We start from the raw sequence: 22,614 nt of genomic DNA, 5'->3' as shown, positions 1-22,614 counted from the left end.
GCCTCATACAACATGGCTCCCGGTCCTCCCCTCGTTCGGGGGGCTCCCCTCTGTCCACAGCCCTCCTGCGTGTGGTGTCCCCAAGGAACATGATGCTCTGGGGAGGAGGGTCCTAACCAGGAGAGAAGGGGAGAGCGGCTCCCTCCTTCTGGAACTAGAGTTAATGGAGTGTGGCCGCAGGCTGCCCTCGGCCTGCCTTCGTGAGGTTGTGTTTTGGGACCCAAGGAACCGGATGCCACATTCATCACACTCTTATAAGCAGAGGAAGAGGCTTTGGAAATCAAGACTTTGGACCTGAGAAGGAGGGACAAGAGCACTGCTACGGGGAAGCTGATGAACGTTGTGGAGCTGCTCCCCAGAAATGCACTGACACCCGAATTTGTCTATCATTTTAAAAGGTGGCAGGGGTGGTGGGGGTCAGACCCTTCCCCATCCAAAGACACCCACGGGCTGCAGGTCAGGAACCCCTGCATGGGATGCTGGTTCTGGAAGACAATGGGGCTGCGACTCCGTGCAGACTCGGGGTCAGGGGGCAGGCTCGGGGTCAGGGGGCAGGCTCGGGGTCGGGGACCGGCGCGGGGATGGAGGCTCCGCACTCGCACTCACTTGTCCGCGAACAGGGCAGGGGAGTCGGGCCTCGTGGACTCCAGGTCCTGCATGGCGTTCCACTCGTTGATGCAGCTCTGCTCAGAGCCAATGCAGCTCTCGTAGTAGGAGGCCCAGAGCAGCGCCACGCCCCCGGGGAAGTAGTTGTGCCTGCGTGCCACCTCGCAGGCCTTGTGGAGGACCTGCAGGGCAGACCTGGGGTGAGGAGGGGAAGAGGGTCAGGCCCGGGAGGCACGACGGGAGCTGGGCTGGAGTCGCCCTTACATCTGAGCTTACGAGGGGGACACGTGGCCGTCAGGTACCACTGAGGGTCTCTGGGACACAGGCACCGACTCCAAGAGCAGAGACGGTGCCTGTCACCATCCCCAACGAGGAAACAACAAAACTTACTAACTCTCGCAATCGGGCAGGCTCCCAGGTCACTTTACATCCGCTAATCAACTCCCAGGAACTGAGATTCACTTCTGAGGTTGTGGTTACTTTGAAAGTGGGAACTGCAATGCAGCCGAGCAGTTGGAAGGAAAGCATCCTCAACATGCAGCAGAGATATGTGACTGCATTCCCAGTCATTTAATTTCTAGCTCCCTCCCATCAATGTTATAATAGCTTAGATGCTTAGCTTGCATAAGGAAATGAGAAACTCACAAGAACTAACTGCAGAGGAAGTTTTAGGAGGCAGACTCGGGCAGGAGAAACAGTACTGAAAACGTATATATTGGTAGCAGCCAATTTACTTATCCTTTTGTTACTTCTTTTTACAGAAACATGGGCTGAGTATTTCTCAGTGAATGGGGTGAATCAGGTATCAGTGAAGGGTAGACGAGCGAGGCCTTGGATGGAGAAGTTATCAGAGAACCAATGGCTCAACAACGGCATAAAAACCACTGCAACCCACTTCACTTTCCCCAGTGGTCCACATCTGTCCTAGCTCTAGACTGGGCGAGGGAAGAAACTTGAGCTGAATATTTACGAAATTTTATTCTCGTTCTGAAGTTTTGGAAAAACCCATGGGCCTGTTTTTTTACTCGCTCGTAGAGAAAGAGATAACAAATTATCCAGGGCCACAAAGGAACATCTGGGATGTCTAGAGAATGATGAGTTCATGATTTCCCTCCAAATGATCCTGAACTGACTGCAGCAACAGAAGACATGAAAACGAAGCAACGATGTTAGCACGTGGCCCATGGGAGGATCCTGCATCACTCTCACTGTCCTGGAGAAAAGAGTAATTATTTTTGAAACACTGGGCAGAATTCTTCTCATCAGAGGCCACCGGCTTTCTCCTGAGTCTTTTCCAGATTATTTGAGGGAGACTGCCGTGTGGAGTCTGCTGTATGAGTGGTCTGTGCAGCCCTCCAAGGACGAGGAGGCTCTAGAATGTGTATCGGGTTCAGAGAAGGTCTGGAAGTTGAACACAGGCTTCACCCACAGCTACCTCACCCCCATGCAGGTGTCCAGGGAGGCCCTACCCTGCCCTGGCCCCTGCACCCTGCAGTAGGTATCCCACAGCCCGGCACCCACCCCTCAGTATAACATAGGACTCTGCTCTGGGTTTATGGCCACCTCCCTCAACAGAATTTAAACTCCAGGAGGACAGGAATTATGTCCGTTTCAGGCCTCCGCAGATGCTCAATGCCTAGCAGGGCGCTGTTGCCTTCATGGAGCGAACTGATCACCCTCGCTGTGCCAGGGACAAGGAACCAGTGAATTTACGCTAAAATGACATTTTGTCAGCAGGGACGGCAGAAACATAAAAACAAAGTACCTCCAACAACAAAAAGACCAAACAACCCAATTAACAGCTGGCCAAAGGACTTGCATAGACATTTCTTCAGAGAAGATATACACGATGGCCAATAAGCACATGAAAAGATGCTCAAGGCTAATTAATTAGGGAAATGAAAACCAAAACCATGAGATACCACTTCATACCCATAAGGATGGCTATTATGAAAAAAAAGCAAAGAATAACAAGGGTTGACTAGGATGTGGAGAAACTGGAACCCCTGTGCATTGCTGGCGGGAATGTAAAATGGTGCAGCTGCTACAGAAAACAGTCTGGTGGTCCCTCAAAAGGTTAGACACAAAATTACCACATGGTCTAGAAATTCCAAAAGATCTGAAAGCAGGGACTCAATCAGATACTCTGTCCACCAATGTTCACAGCAGCTCAATTCATAGTCGCCAAAAGGTAGAAATAACCCAAATGTCCATCAGGAGATGAATGGATAAAAGCAGTACATCCATGTAATAAATTTATTGTTCAGCCTTAAAAAGGAATGAAGTATTACAACACGGATGAACCCTGAAAGCATTATGCTAAGTGATAGAAGCCAGATACAAAAGGGCCAATACTGTATGATTCCACTTATATGAGGGACCTAGAATGGGCAAAGTCATAGGGAGAGAGTAGAATAGAGGTTACCAGGGGCCGGGGGAGGGGGCAATAGGGAATTACTGTTTAATAAGTACAGAGTTTCTGTTTGGAATGATGAAAAAGTTCTGGAAATGGAGAGTGGTGTTGGGTGTACAACACTGTGAATGTACTTAATATCACTGAATTGTGTCCTTAAAATGCTTAAAATGGTAAATTTTGTTATTGATACATATTTTTTGCCACACACACAAAATAAACATACCTAAATGTGCTTCTAAGTAGGTGGGTGTTTTTTGTTTGTTTGTTTGTTTTTTTGCGGTACGTGGGCCTCTCACTGCTGTGGCCTCTCCTGTTGCAGAGCACAGGCTCCGGACGCGCAGGCTCAGCGGCCATGGCTCACGGGCCCAGCCGCTCCGCGGCATGTGGGATCTTCCCGGACCAGGGCACGAACCCGCGTCCCCTGCATCGGCAGGTGGACTCTCAACCACTGCTCCACTAGGGAAGCCCCAGGTGGGGTTTTTTTATTTGTGCGGTCAGCTAGGAAAATATTTCTAAGGAATTAAAAGTCCCTAAAACCCCACTTACCACATGGCCTGGACAGACACGGGCTTGAAAATGTGCATCCTTCCTGCCGTGCTGACGCTGAATCCACTGAGAATGGAAAACAAAGGACAGCGTGGTGAGAAGTCAGACCCTCTGACCACATCCCTGCCACACGGCTGGGGGGACAGCCTGTCGTGGACACCCTGAGGACAAGTGTGTCTCACGCTGTCTGATGAGGGACCACAGGCCACAGAGACAAGGGCAAAAGCCAAAAACAAAGAAAAAAAAAGATAGGTTCTTAAATCTGGAAGACTGGCTTTTAACCCGGCAATACAAAGTCAGCCAAAAACTAAAAGCCCAGCAAAGGGTCTGAGGCAACAGTGGCCCTGGACACCATCTCACCTCACCTGCCTGCACTGTCCCACCTCACCCCCTACCTCCTGTCCCCCACACTCCATCTGTGTTTTTATACTTGCATGAAAAATACATTAGTGGAAGACAAAAGTTTAAAAAGGAGAGATGTAACCATAAGCCCATGTTGTCAATAAATCTAATTTTTATCTTTCCCTCCCAGTTCTATCTACAAGGCAACGTAACTTTTACTGCTGGAATTTAAGTAGAGATCATTTCCCCTCCTGCTTCTTCCCACTTGTGACAGTACCTGAGTATCTCCCCCAAGAATCCAGGCGGCCCCCTGGCCCTGGTCTACCTGCCCAGGCCCACCTGGATGATTCCTCCTCTGCAGCCCCCCAAATGGCACCTGAAACACTGTTGCACCTGTTGGTTGTGTGTCTTCCCTGCAGCCCTCAAAGACTTAGAGCTCCTGCTGCATCATATTCATCTGTGAACTTGCAGGGACCAGCCCAGGGAGGGCCCACAGCGAGTGTTCATTTAACAAATCAAGGCAAACGAATGAATGTCTGTTCACTGCTCTTCTTGAACTTCATACAGCAGCAGATATCCCGTAAATGTTTCTGTTGGTACTTCGTGACCCAACTCCCTTATATCATGTCCCAAATGTACCTTGCCTTGTGTGGCTCGTGGGAGGGCAATGTTATTTCTCCCGATGTGGTAAACATGTCACACGTGTGACTCTGTTGTTAATGATTATCCAACGATGCCCAAACTGACACAGGTTTCAAAGTCTACAGTGAAAGAAGCCTTCTGAGAGATCTCCTTACCCATCTCCATCAAGGTGGATTTTTGTGTCGCTCCACAGTCGGAGAACCATCCCAATGGTACAGCTTTTACTACATGGGAGGGAAGAGAAGACGCCTAGAGTTAGGGTCCACCCGCCTGCACGTGGTCTCCTCTTGCTGTGTCTCCACCCAGCCTGTCCAGCTCATGGGGGACCCACCACCTGTGGTGCTGCGTCCAGCTGCCTAGGTGTGTATCTGGGAGAAGCTCCAAGGCTGTCTGCAAGGACTGCTCACCACTGAATTCCAGAAGATGTGGGTCTGGGATGGCCAGTGACCCCAGCTTAGAGACAGTCACAGGGAACTCTGAGCCCAGCCTTCTGGTGTGGCTGCAGCTCCATAAATGCCAGGTCTCAGCTGCGGCTCTAGGGGGCCAGGAGCAACCAGCTGACCACACGCCCACACTGCAGCAGGGCTGAAGCCGCTGATGGCTGGCACACGCCTGGCACAAGGCCACACACGGTCCGGGGGACACAGGCAGGTCGTGGCAGCCACCCCCAGCCTCCTGTCCTGGAGTGACAGGGGAGGGGAGAGTGCCCGCACCATGACTGGAGTTCATTTCTGGACCTCTGTTTCTGTACCTTTTGTGCAGCTGCTGTTTTAAAAACTAGTTTAATCTGCTTTTGTTTTGCCCATCCTAACAGTGAAATGATACCTGACCACTTTAGAGCCTGGCGCCGCTGAGAAACACAGAGGAAAAGAAAGGGCTTTATCAGAGGGTCTCCTCGGATCACTATGAAAACTCTTCAGGCATTTGAAAAAGAGTCTGCTTGTGAGAAACAGCCATCACTGCCAAGGGCAGCTCAGACAATCTCCAGGGATCCCGTGCTGACATCTCTGCTACCGCCTAACAGCCCCCCAGGGAGTACGGTTACACACACGCAAGTGTGCGCACAGGCAGCTCTGGGGTTCAAGGAACCCACTCTCCCCCCAGAGCTTCGGCAGCCGCGGGGGATCTTTTCCACCCTCTGCTTCTGTATCTCTGGGGAAGGTAGTTTCAAGCCCTTTGGGCCACAGTGGGCTAACCCTTTTGTATTGGGCAAATTCTCCGGTGCCACCCTGCAGCCCTACCCATTTTTTTTTTTTACATCTTTATTGGAGTATAATTGCTTTACAATGGTGTGTTAGTTTCTGCTTTACAACAAAGTGAATCAGCTGTACGTATACATATATCCCCATATCCCCTCCCTCTTGCGTCTCCCTCCTACCCTCCCTACCCCACCCCTCTAGGTGGCCACAAAGCACCGAGCTGATCTCCCTGTGCTATGCGGCTCCTTCCCACTAGCTATCTGTTTTACATTTGTCCTACCCATTCTTGATGGGTTAATGATATTTCCTTTGTAGAGCTGCAAAATAAAATTGTCACTGAGTCTCAGAGCTCCCAGGGTTACTCAGCTGTGTCGCACTGGGGAGAGGCAAGAAGGGGGCCGCTGGAAGCCCAAGACAGACATGTAGAAAGCCCAGGCTGGAGGGTGCCCTGGGAGGGTGTGGGCAGACCTGGACACTCGCCCTCTTTCAGCACCGACGACCCACACCAGGGACTGGAAATAAGGAGAGGAAACGGCACCGAGAGCTACAAGGAGCACAGAGTGGGGAGCCACAGGCCCGGGTCTGGGGCAGGCGGAGACGAAACGGTTCTTAGGAAACCAGGGCAGCATCTAAACTGCCCTCCTCCGTTAAGTGCAGAGATGGGGAAGAGCCTGGTGAGAGCTACACACGGTGGGCAGCAGGCCACGGAAGACTTCCGCTCAGGGTCTCAACCTGGAGTCAAGAGCGCAGACCAGGGACCAGGACACGACTGTAACAACTGTGCCAATTCCATCACGTGCCCTTATCTGTTATTGCTGTGAGTCTCCACTAGTCCCGTAGTGAGTGACACTAAGATTTTTACAGTGAAGGAGGGCCTGTGGGTTTATATATATGGGAAGTGGGGACGGGACACGTGGTCAGGGAAACCGGGTCTTTTTAGAGGAAGCACAGGCCTGAAGGATAAAATGGGTGGGTGGGGGTACCTCTAGGGGAAGGAAGCCATCCCCGGTGTCTGGGGCCGGTGCGGCAGGGACAGAGAAGCCGGCGGGGCCTGCGCGGGGGCTGGAGGTGTAGGAAGGAGACAGGCCTGTCCTCTACGGGCTGCAAAACATTAACAAGTGGAGGACGGTGTTCGTGCTCACAGCACCCATGGTGTTCCCGAATCTGAAACAAAATAACCCCAGATGGCCCCTGCAGGGCAGCTGCTCTGATCCCCAGAGGAATCACGTGTAGATGTGACTCCAAGGGAGAACCCGTGAGCCTGCTGTGGCTGGCGTCATTCCCACGCTCTCTCCTGACACTGCATTTGGACTCCCTCTCCTTGCGGGGAGTCCTTTTGGGGGCACCTCATCTCTCTCTTTTTTTGAATAAGGAAACAAAATCTCATGGCAGGAATTTAGAAAAACAAATGTATCATGCTCTCAGCAGGCCAAAGGCTTCTGGAAGGACCAGGGCTTTGTTTGCAAGCTAGAGATGGCTAAAAGCGCTCAGTTCCCGGCCCCTATGCCTGGGCGCGGGGGACGCTGCATCCAGCCCGACAACAGGAAGGTCCATGTGGTTCCCGCTCACCCTCTGCAGCCCCTTGACCCATCTCCCCAACACAGGAGACCAGCACTGGCCTTGGAGTTGGCGCCTGTGCTCGGGCTGTGGCTCAGGCTGGGACAGCGAGGGGACGCTGGCCTGACTGCAGAGTGTGCAGCAGAGGCGAGAGGACCCAGGGAGCGGCGGGACACGCTGAGAACTGAGGCTGGCGCCAAGGGGGCAGAGGAGGGGCAGGGCGCTTCCGAGTGTGGGTGAGAGCGTGTGTAAAGAACGGCCTCAGCGTGCTCGTGTGTCTAACCTTCGTCCATCTAGACTGTGAGCTCCAAGGGAGCAGAGGCCGGTCTCTCCCACCGATGTAGCCCCCGCGCCTGGCAGGGCACCTGGCAGGGCGCCTGGCGGGACACCTGGCATACTGAAAGTGCGTGCAAACAAGGGCACGCACCGTGAGGGTATGAACAGACTGGTGAACGGGGGGGTGCAGAGGACAAGGAGTGGGAAAGGAATGAGTGGGTCCACCCCACGGGTCTACAATAAAAACCCAATTCTGAGTCCCAGCTCTGTTACTAGGACAGCCTTGGTGTAACCACTCCAGCCTCTTGGGCTTCTGACTCCTTGTTGTAAAATGTGAGTTATAGGACCGCCTACCCCACGGGGCGAGACGCTTATGAAGCATCGGGTTAACTGCTCTGTGCTCTCTGACCAAAGCCGCAGAGGGGACCTGGATGGGGGGGTGGGCAGCCTCCTATGAGGCCCTGGTGGCTCGGGCTGAGACGATGGGCACATTCTCCAGGGAGGCAGCTTTCAGCTCAGGGACAGAGAGCACGGCTGGGATGGATGACACACGGTGGGGGACGTCCTGCCCCCGAAGGCCCTCAGAAAGGCCAGCCAACCATTCCGAGAACAAACATAACCGTCACACCGTTGGACGTCTCTTTGCCTCATGACCAAAAGGATGGAGCCCCGGCCATTTCTGAGGGCACCTGCCTGGGAGCATCCCGACCTGGAGCACGGAGCCCTCTGGTCTCCAAGGAGCTCCTCAGAGCTCACCCCTGAAGGCACGTCCTGACACAGATCCTTCCAGATCCAGACTTCCCCACCAGCCGAGGCCACGGGTGCCAGCTCGGACTCACGTCCGTACGTGAGCTGCAGAAACTCACTCAGGATGCTCCTATGTACTGGGAACAAGGCCACAAAGGAAACGGCTTCCCTTTTCATTCATCTACTTGTGACAAGCAATGGAGTCCTGGTCACGAGTGTGGAATGAACCCCACACTTCTCCATCACTGGGCCCACCACCCCAGGTTCTGGCGATGGTTCCCTCCCTCCCCGAGCTTACAGGCTCTTTGAGGCCGAGAACCATGGTTACTGTCGCTTCTCTGTTTTCCTGGGCTGAGCCTATTGCCTCATACACAGGAGAAGGCAAATGAACGGTTTGCTTAATGAGCGAGAAAATTAATGAATGATGAATAAAGGGCGTCTACTTTAATCCAGTTTTAACAAATTCAGGTTCTGCAATGATCTCACTCGCATTAACTTATCCTAAATGTAAGGAGAGTCGTGAACCTTCATTTCGCACACATAACAGGGTCTATGATATAACTAACTTGGCCTCCAGTTATTGGGAAATTCCAAACCTCCCCTCAAGCCTCTGACCCAGGACCCATCAACAAGTACTTGGGAATCCACAGGATATTAATACTGCATAAGGAGCTCGGTACAACACCGATCAATCACATACTTCTATATGGGATGGTCGGCCTGGAGGGCGCCTTCCTGCTTTACCTGGCTGGCTCTTGCTTGTCCTGGGGTGTTCGCCACAGCCGTCATCTCCTTCAGGAAGCCCTCCCGGTTAGGGTGCCCTCCTCTGGGGCACCCCTGATAGGACCCAGGGTTAAATCTCTAAGCACAGTGCAGACCCTGAGCTCTCCGAGAGCAGAGACTGGACCTAGCACAGCACTCGGCACACAAGAGCTAAAATCAGGGGCTCCACCGCTCCCAGCGCCTGATCACCCCATCACCTACCATCACCTGCCCCCGTGGATGTGGGACCCTGAAAACCTTCTTCCAGAAGCAACTCTTGCCCCCATCACAGAAAGGAGCCGCCGTCCATCAGACTCACCTTTCCTTACTGGAAAAGTCGACTCCCAGCAGGATACTCTCCTCCGTGTCCTGGCGCCCGCTGCTGTCCACCACCACCATGTAGCGGGCCCGCTCAGCCCAGGCGCTCTCCAAGCGCACGGCCTAGACACACAGAGATGCTCTTGCTGGCCTGCCTTGCCAGATGGTCACCCCCTTCCTTCACCAATCCAAGACCAAAGACTTTTGTTTCTACCTTTCCCCCGTGAGTTTAGGAATTTAGATGAAAACTCCTATGTCTCATTTATATCCCCATCGTGAAGGATGGTACCTGGCTCAGAGGAGACCCCCAAAGTTTGTTAAAGGGGTTAACAAATAAAATCCAGCGAATGATGGTTCCAGCTTAGCACAGACTGACCCAGAGACCTGACACCCCCTTTGTCTGCACCTCTGGGTACCGAGGAGCAGAGCGGGCTTTGGCTTCTGAGAACGGGTTGGAAGAACTTGCTCCGATGTAAGAGCCCCAGCCCCCCAAGCCCCCGCTCGTCAATAAGTCCCTACCAAATTTCACAATTAAAAATTAAAACTTGCCACTCGCGTCTCTTCTTACCAGCTTGATTCTATCTTCACAACGCAGAAGGTTGATCATTACTTGAAGATGTTGAGGCAGGTCCCCTGTTGGACCAATGAAGAAAGTTTAAAAAAGGTCACCCACCCACTTTCTAGGCAGGATAGGTTAGAACAGGCTGATTCCGAGGGTCTGAAAGAAGACCTGGACGTCCCTTAGTCCACTCCTGAATGTTTTGCATGATGAGGATGGGTGAGATAGTTTATTGCCACGTCTTTAAAAGTTGCTTTTATTTTCTGAAATAATTGCAATATGGGTTTTTTAAAATACAAAATCTGAAAATACAGACAAGCCTAGAGGAGAAATGTTATTATATTCAGGCCAACATGACTTTGTGGGGGGTGGGTGGGAGGCAGAAGAAACTATAGACACAGCTGAAGACAGGGATTTGCTAAGCGTTGGTCTGAAAGAAAAAGGACTGGGGGTCATTTCCTGCTTCGAACTCCTACATTTTCCATAAGAGAGAGACATGACCTCTACAACCAGGAGGGGAAATGTTTAAGTGACTCCATAGCGAGCAGGTACGTGCTAGGTATCCAGAGACATAATTTGATTAAACAGCAATGTCATTTTTTCTTGCTAAAAATTATATACTCGTTTTTTTGTACCTCCTTGGTTATTTAAAAGAGGCAGCAATCCAGAGTCAGCTTTTGAACATCTCTGAGCGGCCCCAGGGTCCCAGGGGTGCCTCTGGGATATAGGAAGGGGAGGAAAGGTTCTCTGAGGCGGTGAGTCTCCACAGCTACGCAGGATCCACCTCACCGAAGAAGGGCTGTGTGTCCCAGGCACAGGGGCCCCTGTACCTGAGCTTCGTAACTAGCAAGTAGCGAGGGTGGTTCTAGTGCCACTTTTTTTCCTAGCTTATGTATATTTCAAAAAAAAAAAAAAAAAAAAAGTCTGCATGGGGTTCTTTCTGAAGAAATGGTTCATCTGTAAAGATGCTGATCTAGAAGAAAGTGCAGGGAGTAACTCACTGAAAATCCATATTCATTTCAATTTGTGCAACACCCTGAAGAAACAGAATTATCTTTTAAAAAATAAATTACCCTGGGCTTCCCTGGTGGCGCAGTGGTTGAGAGTCCGCCTGCCAATGCAGGGGACGCGGGTTCGTGCCCCGGTCTGGGAGGATCCCACGTGCCGCGGAGCGGCTGGGCCCGTGAGCCGTGGCCGCTGGGCCTGCGCGTCCGGAGCCTGTGCTCCGCAACGGGAGAGGCCGCAGCGGTGAGAGGCCCACAAAATAAATAAATAAATTAATTAATTAATTAATTAATTACCCTATAGATCACAATTAGAACCCCAGAGGGATCAATCCATTGGATGGGTTCCTTTTGCAAAAGCGTCCTTTGAATTTTAGGGGAGATTGACAAATGATGTCCAAATGGCACTTCCTGCCTCAGAGAGGAATCAGGTCGTTGGAAACGTGCCCCCTCGTCTGCTCTCTTACAGGATCCCACAGTGGAAGACACCCTACACTGGCACCACCTCCTACGAGGGATGACTTGGAGCTAACGGTCCCTGTTCCCATCTTGTCCCCAACAGCGCCCTCACCTGTCGTGTCATCAGTGGGATCGGGATGGCACACAACCACCAGGGCTGGTTCCAGGCGCCCCTGGGACCCCCACCACCACTCCACGATCCACTCCGAACCGCAGCAGCACACAGACGAAAGCAGAAACCAAGCCCTTGACTGATGAGTGGCTCAGGGAAAGGGGTGTTTTCCACACAGTGGGACTGTCTGCTGAGATGTGTAACTGCTGACGGAGAAAAATCCCAACCCTGGCCTGGTAGCCACACACAGTCTCTGTACGTTCAAGTGTTCAGTAAGCACTTGCAAAAAAGAAAAGGCGGAGAATGGGAGCCTAAAGTATAGGCCAGCCCGGGAAAGAGTGAGTCTCAGCCTGACTGCACTGGCTGACATGAGCTGGATTACTTGACACGGACAGAGTTAACCCTCCACTGTACTCGGCTCGGCAGGGGGGTTTGCTTAGGGGATGGTGGGTCGTCCAGGGGACTTGACGTGAAGTCTAGTCTGTGCCTGCCCCAGGGTCGCCTACTGAGCACCTGTGGACAGCGGGCACCTCCCTGCCTTTTGGAGTTCACAGCCCTCCTAGCCCCGAGGGCAGAGGAGCCAACACACTAGGCTTCCTTCCTACTCTTGTGTACATGCCAGAGATGTGCCAACCAACTGGACTTAGGGTTTTCACACGACGGTTTTGCAGTCACTTTCCCCAGGCTCACACACAGTACGAAAATATTCTTTGAATTAGAGGAAGGAGACATTTCATACTTAGGGAACAAAGCTGAGCAGTGGCTTTGTTTATGGGTTATGGTTAAGACACGAACAACAGTTACACTCTGAACAGGGCAGAACCGTTAGCAAGTTCAAGAATGAAGGTTCTGGGCTTCCCTGGTGGCGCAGTGGTTGAGAATCTGCCTGCTAATGCAGGGGACACGGGTTTGAGCCCTGGTCTGGGAGGATCCCACACGCCGTGCAGCAACTAGGCCCGTGAGCCCCAACTACCGAGCCTGCGCGTCTGGAGCCTGTGCTCTGCCACAAGAGAGGCCGCGATGGTGAGAGGCCCGCGCACCGCGATGAAGAGTGGCCCCCACTCGCCTCAACTAGAGAAAGCCCTCGCACAGAAACGAAGACCCAACACTGCCAAAAGTAAAATAAAATAAATAAATAAAAGAAATGCATTTCCGTTAAAAAAAAAAAAAAGAATGAAGGTTCTGTTTATACTGGTATTGTACCAGCAGTCACCATAGCAATAATTATAGCAATGTACGCTGAGCACCTAAGAGAAGGTAAGTCTGTTTACATGTGTAAATTTTAAATTCCACGATGTCTGAGTTACCAATATTTGATGCCCATTGTAAAGATTAGGAAACCGAGGCTTAGAAGTTGACTATGAACGTTCTCTACAGTTGTAGAACTGGGATCAGAAGCCAGGTCTTTCTGGCTCCAAAGCAAATATTCTTTCCGTGAAACACACTGCCTTGGGCAGGAAGATTGTCTCCTTAGCTTAAAACAGACCTAAATCTTGATTATAAATATCAGTATGTGAAAATATTGACTGAGCCTTGGTGTTTGCTATAAAATGCAAGATAGGAAATTCTAACCTAAGCACTCAGCTCCAAAATGAGGCTGGATGACTTGAGGTGAGACAAACAGATGATCCAAGTGACAAAAAAACTGGCCCCAAGTGCTAGCTGCTTTGACCTGCCATTGTTCTGAAAGGCAGAGGCCTTTCCAGCTCCTACTCCGACATGTGCTGCCCGTCCAAGAAGTTCCTGCAGAGGCTCCCCACCAGCTACAAAGATCCACTAGTATGCAAGTGTTTCCTGAATTCCTCTCTCCAAACTGCCTTCAGGTTCAGAGTCAAGTCACCTAAGAAAACCAGTCTTATTACTTTGCAGGCATCTCTTATTTGCTTGCCTTTGGACCTCAATTAAAACCCAGTTTGATCCCCACTTTATCACTTCTGTCTCCTTCCAAAAAACCAAACGTACCATTAAAGAATAAAGACTTCCCACCCCAGTACATGCCCAAGGCTCGTAAAGAAATTCCCCAAATGAGAGTTTTCCAAAAGCTCAGAGAAATGACGGACTAGGCATCTAGGACCCCAGGTGGTTGTTTTCAAGGGGACCACATCTGGCTATAAGGAGTTCCGGTGCATTTGTTAAAAAGTCATACTGTAACTTAAAATCTGCAGTTAACTGATACACTGAGTAGGAAATCTTTATTTCCAAACAGAAAGCTGCTGACCTTCTTAAGTAGACACCGAGGTCAAAGGGTCGCCGGCTCCCGGTGCCATCTGGAAAACGTGCGTGGCCTGCTCAAGAGCCTCTACCTGCACCTGTCATTACACACCTGTGCTCCACTATTTCCCTGGCCTTGGAAACCAGCAAAGCGCTCACCACCAGTAATGGAGGGTTCCTCTGCTGCCCAGAAAATAAGTCCCAGGGTAAGAGCGTCAATTTAGAGCCATCACCTGCATGCTTGTGGGGATGCTGAAGACTCCGCTGGCCTTGAGGGCTGCTTCCCTGTTGTAAGAAGAGGGCTGCTCCTTTCACCATGAAAAAACTCTCACTTAAGCTGCGGGGGGAAAAAACCAGAGCGCAGTTAGGCTGGAATTCACAGATGAAAACGGGCAGAGACATGCTGCAGAGGAAAAGCTGGAGGGTGGCATGTAAAATGTAAATGGGATAAAATAGCTTCTATAGTAATTTCACACCATACTCCCCCCAAACCTTTGCTACAAGCCTGCTGTTGGAGAGTTTATGTGATACAATAATGCTTCGGCTAAAACACCCAAGGTTCTCCGTGGGCTCCCCACGAGCTAGGAGCCCCTTCCTGCAGGATGCTGTAAAGGGACCGCTCTGTAATACACATCCTCTAAAAATAGAGACCAACTCTCTGATGAGCAGAGGGTGGTTCCCTTTTTGAATTTTTCTTGCTGTTGATCTTCGCTTCTAACTCTCTGAACTTTTAACAACCTCACTGCTTCTTGGTGTCTTCCCTTTACAGAATACAAGGAAGACGAAATCACACTTTCACTATCTGTTTGCATCTTAAGAAAAGAGGGTGGCTACTGACCAGTTTAGTTTAGTCAAGCTTGCTGTGTAGAAAACCTGTAGAAAATCTCAAGCTGACCCAATCAATTTCTCAGCAGAAGGAATCTTTGGTCTTTGTTATTTTAACAAGGCAATAACATTTATATTCAACATATAATTTTTAAAATTACAATAAAAGATTTCACTTTCACGATTTGGCTACCAAAACAAAATCCTTACCTTATGTAGAAATTAAGACTGTATAAACCAATGGACTGTATTAGCTATTAATTACCACCAATTATTTAAAAATGACATCATCTCTGAAAACTACACGTAAGATACACCAAAATTAAGTGGTTTTTTTTTCCTGTGGGGGGAGGGTTGTACCACCTATAATTATCTTCTGTTTCTTAGCATCTTCCAAACTTACTATATTGAGCAAATATTAACTTTTATAAATGATTTTTTAATTTTCAAAGTAATATAAAACATGTACTATACTTTATAATGCAAAAACATTTCATGTTCATTAATTTTGTGACAGAAGATCACAGTTCAAATTACAGGGAATTATACAAATCATTCATTCTCTCTTCAGCAACCAATAAACAATTTGATTTGAAAAAAAAAAATCTCTAAGTAACAGGAGTGCCATTTTTTTTAATAGAAAGCAAATCAATTCCTGACAGAAACACAAGGACATTTTCTGTACTATAAAACAGCAAAATCACCACTGCCCCAGAGAGCTACTGTAAGTAGTTAAACATTCTCATCCTGGAATAAAAAACTCAGCTAAGTCTAAACTACAACCCTAGGAGCTAAGAAAACTCACAAGGACTAGCATTTAAGTCAGCAGCTCCTGGAATTGAAAAATGGTTATCTTCCATACTATGAAGTCCACAATAAAATCTGTTCATTTTTCTGGTTAAATTCTCACGCCAAAAATCATGACGGCTCAAATACCAAATATGAAGGTTTCAGCTCTGCCCCTCTTATCCGGGCCTTTGAGTTACGGACAACTTGGCTTTATCTCTTTCCTAAAGGCAACGCTTTACATATGGACAGCACTTCTTCATCTACCATCATGCATGTACTGCCAAGTCATCCTTTCCACTCTGTGAGTCCCGTATCTGTGCTGCAAGTTTCAAGTGTTGAGGAGCCCAGGACTATAAATAATGGAAGAAACGAGAAGCACCCTTTCTGTGAGTCTCACTTACCCACGGGAGACAAAAAGCTCTTTAGCATCCATTGGCCAACAGAAAATCCAGGCTGTCTAGTTTTAGCAAATTGCAGGCTTACCCAACACTTTTCCACCCCTGAAACTTATCATCCACTCCTTCCTTAAAACCCTACAACTGAGTTTGTTTTCAGAACTATGCTGTTTTAGATAGACACGGATCACTTACTACCTATTCTCATCACTGTCTGAAAGACTCCAAAACGCATGAAACTTCAAACAACAATCAGTTCATCGAAGCAGCTGGGGGAAAAAAATCTTTGCAAGGCATCATCAACCTCTTTTTGTTCATGAGTTTAAAAAATAAAAAGGAAAAAAAAAATCCATACTGACCAGAAACCTGAGCCCTCTGGAAACAGCCAGCCATTGACGGTGACCTTTGCCTTGGAAATCATGGGCAAAAATTCCCCTTGGTTTCCCTTACATTTCCTTGGGGGGAAAAAAAAAGGAACAATGCAAAAGCATAGGCTGGTTTTATCCCATGATCACTTACAAGGCCAGTTGTTCCTCAGTGTTCCTGAGGCCAATACAGAATAACAGCCTCCCAGCTACACGTGAAGTCAGGGGGCTGTGTGGATGGGGGCCCTGGAACACTCTGCCTCTGTCCTCCTCCCAAAATTAGTCACAGGCGTTTACTGTAAAGAGGAGATTTGAAGCTGTGGGGAAGCTCAGAGAACAACACATCATCCTAAGCCCGTGAGGTGGTCCTGCATCTGCAGAGACAAGCAAGCAGAGACAAGTAAGCAGATACAGCACGAGGAAAACCTCACTGGATGACTCTCGGAGGCGAGAGGCCACACAGCACGGCAGTCATGGGACTTAGGAAAACGAGACACAGATATTCTTTATGACCCTGTTTCCCGTCTTCTGCTCTGAGCTCACTCTGGGCCCAGAGCCTCCTGTGCCCTGTGGGCGGCTGACGTGAACACTCCCTCCCAGCCAGGGGCCAGGGCTCTGATAGGAGAGGCGCAGAACCCGATTCACGGGGTTGGGGGTGGGGGGCACTCGTACTTTACTAGGTTCTCGGGACAAGGAAACAAACTCACAAAACACCCATCCCAACTATGGAGAAATCAGCCTCCTGCCCAAAGATGCTGGTGCCCTGAAGAGAGCAACTAAAGCTCCAGGAGGTCAGACCCAGGCAAACAAAATGGAAAAGTCCTGATGGGGGATTAAGAACAAGTTCAGCCCCTGCCCTCCCTCCTCCACCCTCACCGCTTTTATCTCCACAGTACAGATATGTCTCAGACCCCGGTTTTAGGAGATGACACGGGCTCATAATTTCTGCAGGGCACTGCAGACAGACAGGATCCTCCAGAAAACCCCAGCCCTCAGAGCAGCAACAGCCAGTGTCATCCAGAAACCAAGACACGGCAGGGGGGCCGGGGGTGGCGGGCAGAAATCAGAGGTGGTGATACTTACTAACTTGGGCTGGAAACCTCTGAAGAGCAGAAGTAGGGAGCTGGCTGGCTGGAGGTGCAGAGGTCAGTACAACAGAAAAGGTCCGGGACTGCCGTGGTCACATCGTGAACTGAACTGCCCCCAGCCCCTGCCTTTCCCGTCCTCCAGAGAAGGATGAACGTCTGAAGAAGAGGCTGGATGGAGCCCTCCAGGAAAGCAGAGGCCCCGTCCAGATGGCGTTCCCACCCAGACGGCAAATGGCTCTGGTGGAACTCTCATCCTTCCCTGATATTTGGGTTTAAAAAGGCCCTTGTCCCTGCACATCCTGATGAAAGAGGGCCATTCACAGGGAGCAAAACAGCTGAAGTTCCTCTAATCACTTTACTCCTACGGCTTTGCTGTGGGCCTTGGGAATGAGTAGCAGGGTGTATATTAGAAACTGCAGGAAAAACAGCTGGTGGCCTAGCAACCTGCCCCGAGCCATGAGGACCCCATCCTTGTTCAAACCGTCACATATCGCCATCCATTCACCCGACAGTCAGTGATCGTGGGCAGCGGCCACAGTTATTGGGTGTTTTCACAAGCACGTTCGTTCTAGAAATCCTTCAGTCATGCTAATCACTCCTGGAGGAGGCAAATCTGGGGTGTGGGGGACGGCATTCCAGGTAGAGGTCGAGACGTGCTCTGAGAACCTCACACAAGGGGAGCAGGGCGGGTTGCAGCGGGAGAGCAGGTGCGGGTCCCGGAGGGTGTGGGCCGGGACCCCAAAACCCACCCAGCGGGAGCAGGTGGAAATAAAGTAAGCGTGCAACCAACCACAGTGCAGGGCAGGATGGGATGAGTCCCCTGAAAAAGGAACCCTGTAGGGCTGGGAAAAGGAAATGTCTAAGTGATGGGTTCTGGAACATTCTGTGAAGGAAGGGCACTGAGTAGACTTCTGGGAGGGCCTCGTCTGGAAGGTTCTCCCAGCTCCCAAATGATCGATTAATCCTCACACAAGAGGATTAAGTGAAACATACACTACGATTATGCTTATTTTGCAGTTGAGGAAACTTCAGCTGCAGGAGCGTAATCTTTACAAGATGGGATGAGACCCACATCTCTCGGGCCCACGCCCACCTTCTCAGCCCCTGGAACGCCCTCGCCCCTGCCCGTCCAGAGTGAGAATCAGAGCGGAGACGCTGCAGCCGCCTCTGCCCTGCCTGCCCTGATGGCCAAGCGCAGCATTGCCAAGGAGTAAGGATAGGACCCATCCCCAGTCCTTCTTCCCAGCACGTGAATGCATCAGGTGCGGGAAAGATGCAGGGAAACATCCTCAGAAAGAGAAGACTGGGCATCACTCCCGGGAGCAAGCAGCAGGGCTGCCACCATCACAGTTATGGGACAGGACACATCATTCGGTCCTTCTGGACTGAATAGGGATCCTGGGGGGCTGGAGGAGGGGGGAGCAGCACAGCCATGCTGGTCAAGAAGCTGCTTCTCAGCAAGAGCACTGCCACCGCCCGAGCGCCCACCACGTGGTAGAGGCCACATGAGGCTCTCAACTGTGCCACCCCATCTAATTCCCAAGCTCTGCGGGGAAGGCCTTCTTTCCTCTCTGACAAATGAAGGAAGCCAGTCCAGCTCCTGAAAGCGTCCCGGGGAGAGCCTGGGCAACCTCATTTTCAACCAAGGCCCTTGGTGACTCTGGTGCACATGGAAGTTCTAAGAAAATACAAGGCACTGGTCTGGGAATCCATATTTCTGGGTTCTAATGCTTGGTCTATTATGGGTATGTTCTGATATTCACTTACAGGGCTCTCTGTTCATTCATTCGGATAGCCAAATACTTGCAGACTAAGGAGAACCACGCTAAGCCAAGCCTTAAGGGATGGGTCTATGTTTGGGCAGTTTGGATGTGTGCCAGGCCACTTAGAAACATAATTCCTTGAAGAAGGGAAGCATCAGGTGTAGAAACATCACACTACAGAATATGATACTAACGCTCCTAATTTCCAACTCTGGCCATACATTGGAAGAACCTATGAAACTTTTAAAACATATTCACGTCCAGGTCTAACGTCAGCCAATTCTAGTTCAGAAGGTCTGTGACGAGTCCTCAGCATCTGCTTTTTTAAAAGTCCCAGAAATTGTCCCGATGCACATCCAGGGGTAAGAACCCCTGAACTTAACAATAACAGAAGACACAGAGGAAACTGGCTCCCCTTGTGGCCTTCATAAGAGTACCTTACACACAGTAGGTACACGATAAATGTTTTTGCTGGTGGAAGATAACACCACTAAAAACCTGTGGTCCTCTCAGAAGGAGGTTAACACAATTAGGAGCAAAGCAGGGAGGTCACAAACACAATGAGGTGCAATGTAGGGAGGTCACACTAGGTCAAAAAAACAAAATAATACCCTCCTTGGAAGCAGCAAAACAGGTTAGCAGATAATTGCACGTGCCCTTCTTCTACCAATACTTTCAGACTCACAGGTGTTCCTGCCCTTGAAAGGCAGCCCTGCATTACAGTCATCTGAGATGACAATCATAACCAGGGATCAGACCTCTGATAAGCTCTGCTGTTGACAAAGCACTCTGGCTAATGTCAGCCTATTTGATCTTCCTGAAGCTCTCCTATGCAGACTGAGCAGGCATTATTACACTCATTTTATAGATAATGAAACAGGAAGTTATTAACCGGTTATGATTTTAGGATTTCTGATGCTACCTCTTGCAAAAAAAAAAAAAAAAAAAAAACCCAGAGAAAATGAGCATAAAAGTATAGGCTCAAAAAAGGGTAGAAATTAACACAACATTGTAAATCAACTATACTTCAAAAAAAAAAAACAGATTCAAATTGACTGGACTGGTTGAAATGAACTGAACTATTGATACTTTTGCATGGATAGAATTAACCCTCTATCGCACTCAGCTCTGCCCAGTGATTACTGAGTAGACTGGTCTGTCCAGTGGACTTGACGATAATTCAAGAAAAAAATGGAATGCATGTAAAGTTGTCACTACAGAAAAGGTGGTGCCCGTGAACACTCCCAAGAGGAGGCTCCGTTAATTCCATCTGGGTTAAATACTGACTGTGCCTCCACTGTGCCTGGTCAGTGCTAAACCCTGGGGATTCAGAAGTGAAACAGAAACGGTTTCTGCCCTGGAGCAACAACACAGTCTAGTGGGTCAGACAGACGCAGGACAGTACCTGCAATGTAGCGCAGCAGGTCCCATGATGCAGGGATGTATAAGGTGCCATACATGCACACGCACACGCACACGCACACACACACACGCTCAGGGGGGATGCCCAGCCCTGAAACACCACCAAGCTGGGCCTCGAAGGACCTGTAAACAGGGACAAAGAGAGCAAGGAGCAGGAGAGTAGGAAGATTCTGCTACACGTGCCCTCCAGTGAACAGAGGAGGACGATTTGGTCTCTGTGGTAAGAGGTTCCACTGAGAATTCATAAACGTCTATTCAGGTTTATAAGTCAGTTCCTTATAAGTCTGGTTAGCATGAGTTGGTTTCTCAGAACTTGATCATCCCTGGGTGAACTAATATTCCAGTTTCAGAATGTGCAAAGCTAAGAATCAAACCCCGGGCGAGTGGTTGAGCCAGGAGTTCTCAGTACCCGAAGGCCTAGTAGCCACTCATCGAGGCTTATTTTAAGTAAGTCAGTGATACCTCCAATCCGAATGGGGCTTCATAATTTACAGAGAACTTGCCCCTACATTTCTTCACTTAATTCTTACAATGCCACTTTTCTGATGAAAGAACCAAAACAGAGAAGATAGACGACGTGTCTGCAGTCGTACGGCCCATAAGGGGCCGGACGAGATTGACAGGCTCCAAGTTCGGGGCTCTTCCTGTAGGATCCCGAGGTCAGACGGCAGGGCGGTGTGACCTGCAGCCACAGGAGCAGCAGGTAGAGCTGGATGGATGCAAGTCTACCTTAAAACCACTCCTAGCGATGGTTTAGATGGATCCAGAACCCCCTTCCTACCAAAATGAAGTTTGTAAAGATGCAAAGGAGACGGAAGACTTGTACACGGAGTAAGGTAAGCAGCCTGCAGGTGGAGACGGAAAACTCTCTTCACTGTTCTCCCGTGGGTGCCTCCCTCAGTTTGAACTCAAGTTCAAAAGTCACAAAGACCCCGGGCTGTGCCGAGGCCTTATTTTTATTTTGTCCTTTACGGGGCATTCAGCGAGGCCTTGTCCCATATGCCATTCTTCGGGGCCTAAGCAAACAACTCACCTGACACACTGATCAGCTACAGCCCCCCCCCCCCAAAAGCTCCCCTCCACACAGGATGCTGACAACAGGGAAACTCCAGCTCTGCAGGGCCTTATACTTAGGGAATGGGGTCACGGGCAAGAAATGCTGGCAGGGCTTGTTACAAATGTCTTTGCTGCTGGGGCATGTATTGTTTGGCTAGAAGGCGTAGGCTTCTCTCAGAGAGAAGGAATGTCCAGAAGTATTTTGGACAGTAAGAGACATTCTCTGCAGCCAGCTACACAGCGCTCCTCCCTACCAATGGGTAGGAGCAAGCAGCTGAATATACCAACAAGCTCGCAAAATCGGGACTCCACCCCCTCCCTGGAAAAGTGAGACAGCAAATAACACACCTTGGATTGGCTTCACAAACCTTGGGATAGCTCCTTGATGGCCCCCAAGAGCCCTCAGGCTCCCCGTCTGTGGAAGCCGGAGCCGGTGTATCTTCCCGTGAACGTCTGGTACACCGGTATCTAAGCCCCCTTCGTGAGCTCAGAGGGAGAAAGGCCACATGGTGCAGGAAACGCAATGGCAGCAGAGGCAACCTAGCCAGCCAGAAATAACAGGCACACGAAGGAAATGTTTTTGAAATAACTCAAAAATTCCAAGAACGAATTGTCTCAACTGTCCCCGGTTCTCGGCCCTTTCTTTGGGATGCAGCCCATCCCATATTCATGGGTCGCCAAGTCCTAACCTTTCCAGGGCGCCCTTTCCTTCCCAGTCCCCCAGCCCCGTAAGCCACGCGACGCCCACTCACTGTGTGCCCGGCTCTCTGCTCGGTCCTCCGGGTCCCTGCAGGGCAGTGCTTTCCAAGAGAAATGACATCTTCTCCACCTGTGCCGTCCAATACGGCAGCCACTGGCCATAGAGGCCTATGTTCTGAACACTTGAAATGCGATGAGTGTGACTGATGAGCTGAATTTGTCATTTTATTTGATTTTAATTAAATTTTAATTAGCCACGTGTGGCTACCAGCTATGATACGGGACAGCATAGCTGTACCGGGAGCTTGCAGCCCAATGAGAGTCAGGGCAGGGAACAGAGGACCCCGTGCCTTAGTTCCCAGCCACTGCTCTTGTTACATTACGTCCCAGCTCCAGAACTTTCAACGATGTAGCATTATCTATAGAACCCAGAGTCCTTGTGATTGCTTTGCATGG

General features: G+C 50.0%; 1 protein-coding gene across 5 annotated transcripts in view; it reads right to left on the bottom strand.

Moving 5' to 3' along the window:
• Positions 1 to 22,614, bottom strand: part of SSH1 (slingshot protein phosphatase 1) — a 64,543-nt gene that overhangs the window by 22,669 nt on the left and 19,260 nt on the right. For 4 of the 5 annotated variants that reach the window (XR_010836727.1, XM_067014511.1, XM_059040291.2 and 1 more), the window contains exons 3-8: positions 13,990 to 14,093; positions 9,980 to 10,044; positions 9,413 to 9,534; positions 4,708 to 4,776; positions 3,569 to 3,634; positions 607 to 801 (exon numbers count right to left, since the gene is read on the bottom strand). Coding sequence is in view for 4 of the 5 variants with exons in the window: in XM_067014511.1 (XP_066870612.1) it covers positions 607 to 801; positions 3,569 to 3,634; positions 4,708 to 4,776; positions 9,413 to 9,534; positions 9,980 to 10,044; positions 13,990 to 14,093 (621 nt within the window). In the remaining variant the exon portion in view is untranslated. The remainder of the gene's footprint in view (positions 1 to 606; positions 802 to 3,568; positions 3,635 to 4,707; positions 4,777 to 9,412; positions 9,535 to 9,979; positions 10,045 to 13,989; positions 14,094 to 22,614) is intronic. The other variant, XM_067014510.1, reaches the window with a different exon arrangement.

This window comes from Kogia breviceps, chromosome 15, assembly GCF_026419965.1.
Source record: "Kogia breviceps isolate mKogBre1 chromosome 15, mKogBre1 haplotype 1, whole genome shotgun sequence".
NCBI classification, from domain to species: Eukaryota; Metazoa; Chordata; class Mammalia; order Artiodactyla; family Physeteridae; genus Kogia; species Kogia breviceps.
This window is presented reverse-complemented; position numbering and strand designations above follow the sequence as displayed.